Consider the following 7,500-nt stretch of genomic DNA (forward strand, 5'->3'; position numbering starts at 1 on the left):
CTCTCTGCTCGTTTCCAACCTGTTTGATACAGGTTCCTAATTTCCATCCCATACACGCATCACAATGAGCCCCGTCCTCCGATTTCTACCTCCACTAGCCTCCCCTGCAACTTATGGTATAGCTCTGTGTGTCTAATGTGACAGCGGCTGGTGGGGGAACAAGTCTGCCATCAATCAAAATGTTCAGACTTTTATTTTGAAAAACGGAAATACCAACACACGCTCGCTGGTCAAGCCAAAATATTGCAAAGCAATGGATTCTGTGAGTAATCCCCACTGCTACCTAGTTAACTACAACACTACTTCACATTGTTAGCAGGCTCACAAAACAAGCTGTGTTAGTTGACTAGCGAGTGTGTCATTGATTTTCAACAACGCTGAAATGTATTTAAATTTTTCAAAATAATAAGTCTGAACATTAAATCGGCTGCTGGCTTGTTACCCATTTCATCAGCAGCTGTCACATATTGAATCCACTGCTGACATCAAAAGACTAGAGCATGCAGATGAGTGAGAAGAGCGCAGCTTCACGAGGGACCACAACCTCTGCAATGTGATACAGGATGACTGTTCACCGCCGACATGACAGGGGACGTGTCTGTGGTTGTAAATAAAGACACTGTGTGACACACGGCACAGCAGTGTCCGTGACATAACAAGACACAAGAAGACAACACACCGGGATAAACACCTTCACACTGACACACCTGAGGCCGGGTGACTCCTCACTCCAGATCCGCGTGCTTCGGTCAAATCGCAATAAATCGCTAACCATTTGATGGCGTGTCTATATCTAATGTGTTTCTCGTGTGGTACAACTCTCGTGTGGTACATTCGTTTTGGGATGTATGTCTGTGTCGTCGTTTGTGAATTGTCTGAAATATTGTTTTGATTTGGCTGCAGTCTTGGAGGACCTGGTGGGTATTCCATCAACTCCGCTAAAGGAAAATCCAGGCTTATTTTCTTGCGAGACAAAATAAGCCTAGATTTTATGTTAGCGACGTTGATGGAATACCCCCCAGGTCTCTCTCTCTCTCGAAGAAGAAGAAGAAGAAGAAGAAGAGATTGTATCTCAGTGAAACGAACTTGGATGAATAAAGGGATGAGATAAGATAAAAATAAATAAAATCATAGCGCACATTCCCCCATTGGGTGCAAGATTCATGCAAATGTTATGATGAGTTACGGGCGTGGATCTGGAATTAGGAATCCCCCCCCCGGACATCAGGGTGTTGTTGTTGTTGTTGTTGTTGTTGTTGTTGTTGTTGTTGTTATTATGGGGTGTCTTACTGTATCTCTTTGGGCCGTCCTCCAGACAGAAGGACAGGGTCAGGGTGGCGTCCTCTTCAAAGAACTCTGTTGCGAAGGCGTCCCACCACAAACTGTCGCTCTCCTGACGAGAGAACACAGACGGACACGGATTAGACAACGTTCTAGAAGGTTATGCAGCATTCTAAGACTATAACACATTCTATAAGACTAAACCACATTCTATAAGACTATACAGCATTCTATAAGGTTATACCACATTCCGTACAAAACAATACATCTTTATTGGTCCATTTCTCAACGGACAAAGAATAAAAAAGAACCTACAAATGTTACCGTGGAGTTAACAACATGAAAATGTGATCATGTTTTCGATTAGTTTCATCTCATTAAAGACGTACTTTATGGAAACAAATGATTGGATACATTCCCACAAGGTCTTTTCTCAATCATAAACACACAAACGAGAAACAGATGTCAATATTTTGAAAAGATTACTAAACATATTACCATGCCTTAACTATTACGGTCTAGGTGGGAGGGAGGGAGGGAGGGAGGGATGGAGGGTAGGAGAGAGGGAGGGAGGGAGGGAGGGAGGGAGGGAGTGTAATGAATGAATGTGGCACAACCCAGTACTGGAATTACTTTGCTAACAGCCAAACATTCCACCTTTCACCTGCATAAGCTGGGACACCACACTGCACCTGGGAGATAGTGTACGATGACACACACACACACACACACACACACACACACACACACCAACACTGACACTGACACCGACACACCGACACACACACACACACACATATATATATATATATATATATATATATATACACACACACACACACACACACACACACACACACACACACATATATATATATATATATATATATATATATATATATATATATATATATATACACACACACACACACACACACACACACACACACACACACACAGGGAGGACCCACTCTGGACAAGTGACGTTGATCTCCTCAGACATGTTATGACAGATCGAGTGCTTTGATTCGTCGCTGGCCGCGGTATGGCCCGCCCCCTCACAGATGTTGCTAATTAGTGCTGTCAACATCGCCCAGTGTCATGTCCAATAGGAGCTGACCTTGGTGACCCCATGACCCCGTGACCCGACGACCCAGGATCAATATGCTTCATATCTGGATAGGTCTGACTCTGGGGGGGAGATGAGGGGGGACTTGGGGGAGGACAGGACAGGGGGAGGGAGGCAAGGAGGTAGGGGGTGTGAGGGAGGGGGAGGGGAGTGGGCGGGGGAGATAGGGAAGGGGGCGGGTCCTGCACTTAATTTAGGAGCCAATCAATACATGATGATGAGCTGGTCAGAGAGCGTCCGCTGGCCAACCGCAAATATTGCTACATCATCAACAGGCGACAGGTTGGCCTCTAGTGGTGTGAGTGAGAATCATCTCTGATTGGAGGACAGCTAGAATAATTTCGGCTCTGATTGGAGGACAGTTAGAAACATCTCTGGTCTGGGGTAGGGGGTAGGTAGGGGGCAGCAGGGAGGTAGGGGGCAGCAGGGAGGTAGGGGGTAGGTAGAGGACAGCAGGGAGGTAGGGGGGAGGTAGGGGGCAGCAGGGAGGTAAGGGGTAGGTAGAAGGTAGGTAGGGGTCAGCAGGGAGGTAAGGGGTACGTAGAGGGTAGGTAGGGGGCAACAGGGAGGTAGGGGGTAGGTAGAGGGTAGGTAGGGAGCAGCAGGCAGGTAGGGGGGTAGGTAGGGGGTAGGTAGGGGGCAGCAGGGAGGTAAGGGGTAGGTAGGGGGCAGCAGGGAGGTAGGGGTTAGGTAGAGGGTAGGGGGCAGCAGGGAGGTAAGGGGTAGGTAGGAGGCAGCAGGGAGGTAGGGAGTAGGTAGGGGGCAGCAGGGAGGTAAGGGGTAGGTAGGGGTGTTAGGGGGCAGCAGGGAGGTAAGGGGTAGGTAGGGGTGTTAGGGGGCAGCAGGGAGGTAAGGGGTAGGTAGGGGTGTTAGGGGGCAGCAGGGAGGTAAGGGGTAGGTAGAGGGTAGGGGGCAGCAGGGAGGTAAGGGGTAGGTAGGAGGCAGCAGGGAGGTAAGGGGTAGGTAGGAGGCAGCAGGGAGGTAGGGAGTAGGTAGGGGGCAGCAGGGAGGTAAGGGGTAGGTAGGGGTGTTAGGGGGCAGCAGGGAGGTAAGGGGTAGGTAGGGGTGTTAGGGGGCAGCAGGGAGGTAAGGGGTAGGTAGGGGTGTTAGGGGGCAGCAGGGAGGTAAGGGGTAGGTAGAGGGTAGGGGGCAGCAGGGAGGTAAGGGGTAGGTAGGAGGCAGCAGGGAGGTAAGGGGTAGGTAGGGGTGTTAGGGGGCAGCAGGGAGGTAAGGGGTAGGTAGGGGGTAGGGGGCAGCAGGGAGGTAGGGGGTAGGTAGAGGGTAGGGGGCAGCAGGGAGCTGCTGTGGGGTAAGTTAGCGGTAGAAGGACAGATGCATTTCTAGGGCATGGAGGTACCGCAGGGGGGGCACAGAGGGGGTTCACAGCGGGGGAGGCAGGGGGGTGCAGCAGTGGAGGGGGAGGGAGGGGGGTGCAGCAGGGAAGGGGGGGCACAGCAGAGGAGGGGGGGTACAGAGGGGGTTCACAACGGGGGAGGGAGGGGGGTGCAGTAGTGAAGGGGGAGGGAGGGGGGTGCAGCAGGGGAGGGGGGGAGGGGGGGCACAGTAGGGGAGGGGGGGAGGAGGGGAGGGCACAGCAGGGAACCCCTGGCAGACCATCAGCTATGCACGCACCGACGAAACCAGGACGAGCTGAGGGTGTGTGCGCGTGTGTGTGTGTGTGTGTGTGTGTGCGTGTGTGTGTGTGATTAGTCACACTCAGCAGGCAGATTGACCTCAGTAGATAATACTGCCAGGGGTCGTCTTGGATTGACAGTAAAGCCAAGGGTCAATAAGGCACACGCACATGCACACGCACACGCACACGAGTACACACAAGGCACTCACACACACACACACACACACACACACACATGCACACGCAGGCACACACAAACACACATACAGGCACACACTCTCCTCTCCCCCCCCAGCTCGTCCTGGTTTCGTCTGTGCGTGTCCCTCGCTCCTTCTCCATACTATACCTCTCTCTCTTTCTCACTCTCACTCATTCTCTCTCTCATTCTCTCCCTCTCCCCCCCTTTCCCTAACTCCCTCTCCACAACAACCCTTTCTATTCAACAGCTCTTCCAGCATGGTCCGCTGCTTTGGAATGTCATATGAATCCCATTCTGAAAAAAACTTTATCGCCACTCAACACAGAATCGATGGGAATTATTCGACAAGAATTCTGTTGACAAAACCACTGGTGTTTCACCCACCGTCTCAAAACACACACACACACACACACACACACACACACACACACACACAACCTTTTCCAGGGCTTTGACAACAGGTAAGAAGATTTTGTCGATAGAATGTCACATGTCCTTTCTGATGTAAACGAGAGGGATTTTCCCTTCGTGGCAACCTGGTTCCAGCCCCCCACACCCACCATCCCCCCAGCAGAACGGGCCTCCGTGTCATATTCAACTCACTGTGTCCCATTCAGCTGGTCCATTGACATTTGACTCTGGCATTCAACCATACAAACAAGGGCCTCTGTTTTCAGAAAGAGCAGAGTTGACTGTGTTACAGACTCACAACACTGCTACTCAGTCCATCTCTGGTTCCCCAGGGCTAGCCCTCTGGCAACGAGGAGTCTGGAAATCCAACCTTGTTGGCTGGCTCTCGTTAAGTCTAGTATACGTGATAGTTAAAAGTCTGGTTCTAGTCCAACATCCCTGATAGCTAACAATCTGGTTCTGCCCCTCCTAAGACCTCCTCATCCCCTCTACCCCCCTGTACAGTTTCACTGCTGTAAATTTAAAAAATATCATAATTCTTCCTTCTTCTAATATTGTGACTGCCAATGGCCCCTGGTCCTAGGATGGATTACTTTGTCTTACGATGACTGATGGATAGATGATTCACTGACTTAGACAAATGTCGCTTTGGATAAAGGCGTCTGCTATGCCGTAAATGTAATGTAAATGGCTGTAGCTAAGTCCAGTACACATGATAGCTAACAGTCAGGTTCTAATATTAGCGTATGTAGTTGTGTTAAAAACATATTCGTCATGTTCAGTTTTTGTAGCTGATCTATGACATCCTGGTGCTGCAGTGTTATTGCAACAATGATTCTTCCTTCTTCTAGCATTGTAGCTTCCAATGGCCCCTGGTTTTGGCATAGATAACAATTTTTTAGGATGACTGATGGATAGATGATTCACTTACTTAGACAAATGTATCTGTTCGTGACTGGCTAATGTCATCACTCAGAGCATCCTTTTCTTTGAGTCTTTTTTTGTCTCTTAAGAAAAGCCAGGCATGGGCCTGAGATGTGTGTGTGTGTGTGTGTGTGTGTGTGTGTGTGTTTGTCTTTGTGTGTGTGTGCGTGTGTGTGTGGGCTTGAGAGTGGATCTCTGAATACCCCGGCCAACACTAAGACCAGAAGCCTTAGCATAGATTACTATTTCTTCAAATGTATTTGTTCTAAGTCGCTTTGGATAAAGGCGTCTGCTGAATGCCAAACATGTAAATGTAAATTAAAAGTCAGAAAGTCTGAAAGTGGTCATTTAGGTCTAGTAAGTACAGCATGTGTATTTTGGCCGATACGTTCTATTTTCTTCAGCTCCTCCAAAAACATATGACATTTCACACCGCTACAGAGCATGGTGGTGTCACGTGGCTAGCCTGTTTGTAAAGCTAGCACACAGAGTCAAATATAACCCCCCCATCCCCCATTCCACCAGCTTCTTTTTGCGAGGGAGTCCGTTTTCGACACATGTTTTATGAAGGAATTGCTCCGAGCTACAGTATATCTGGAGTTAAACTTCCTAAACAGCTCTGTGACTGCCTAAATGTCATCACTCAGAGCATCCTCAGAGCATCCTTTTCTCTCTCAAGAAAAGCCAGGAAGCAGAACTGGCAGGCGTGGGCCTGAAGTGTGTGTGTGTGTGTGTGTGTGTGTGTGTGTGGGCCCTGAGAGTGGATCTCTGAATCCCCGAGCCAACGCTAAGACCAGAAGCCCTGTGTGTACAGTACATCGGCCTCCTCTTCCTTCTTCTAGCAGTGTGACTGCCAACGGCCCCTGGCCTTAGCATAGATTACTACTTCTTATCATGACTGATGGATAGACGATTCACTGACTTAGACAGATGTATTTGTTGCAAGTCGCTTCGGATAAAGGCGTCTGTTAATTGTCTAAAATGTAAATGTAAATGCTTCCTGCAGACGCTAATGTAGCTTGCCTTTATACATGCAGGATAGTTTAATTGGCGTACAAGCCCAGTACAGCCCCATTACAGCCCCAGTACCCCAGTACAGCTCAGTACAGCTCAGAACAGCTCAGTACAGCCCAATCAGCTCAGTACAGCTCAGTACAGCTCAGAACAGCTCAGTACAGCCCCATTACTGCCCCAGTACCCCAGTACAGCTCAGTACTGCCCCAGTATAGCCCCGGTACAGCCCAGTTCAGACCCAGTACAGACCAGTACAGACCAGTACAGACCAGTACAGACCCAGTACAGACCAGTACAGACCAGTACAGACCAGTACAGACCCAGTACAGACCAGTACAGACCAGTACAGACCAGTACAGACCAGTACAGACCCAGTACAGACCAGTACAGCCCAGTACAGACCAGTACAGCCCAGTACAGCCCAGTACAGACCCAGTACAGCCCAGTACAGCCCAGTACAGACCAGTACAGACCAGTACAGACCAGTACAGACCAGTACAGCCCAGTACAGACCCAGTACAGACCCAGTACAGACCAGTACAGCCCAGTATAGCATGGACAATGTAAAGTACACTGCTTACACAACAGCATGAAACACTGATAGAAAAGGTGGGTAGGATAATACATACAGTGGATGGACATGTTCTTGTGTGTGTAAGAGAGAGAGGGTGAGGTGTGTGTGTGTGTGAGAGAGAGGGTGAGGTGTGTGTGTGTGTGTGTGTGTGTGTGTGTGTGTGTGTGTGAGAGAGAGAGAGTGAGTATGTGTGGTTGGTGTGTGTGTGTGTGTGTGTGTGTGTGTGTGTGTGCTTGTGTGTGTGTGTGTGTGTGTGTGTGTGTGTGTGTGTGTGTGTGTGTGTTGGCCAGTCTAAAGCCTATGTTCTGACTCACATCTCTGGCTAAATGGCA

General features: G+C 49.4%; 1 protein-coding gene across 3 annotated transcripts in view; it reads right to left on the bottom strand.

The window, feature by feature from the left end:
* ldb2a (LIM domain binding 2a) overlaps window positions 1–7,500 on the bottom strand; it is a gene marked incomplete at both ends in the record, with an annotated part of 67,164 nt that overhangs the window by 46,909 nt on the left and 12,755 nt on the right. For all 3 annotated transcript variants that reach the window (XM_080527812.1, XM_080527811.1, XM_080527810.1), the window contains one exon: window positions 1,291–1,393. In XM_080527812.1, the coding sequence (XP_080383938.1) occupies window positions 1,291–1,393 (103 nt within the window). The remainder of the gene's footprint in view (window positions 1–1,290; window positions 1,394–7,500) is intronic.

Source organism: Nansenia antarctica (assembly GCF_963989245.1).
Source record: "Nansenia antarctica genome assembly, chromosome: 3".
Taxonomy (NCBI): Eukaryota; Metazoa; Chordata; class Actinopteri; order Argentiniformes; family Microstomatidae; genus Nansenia; species Nansenia antarctica.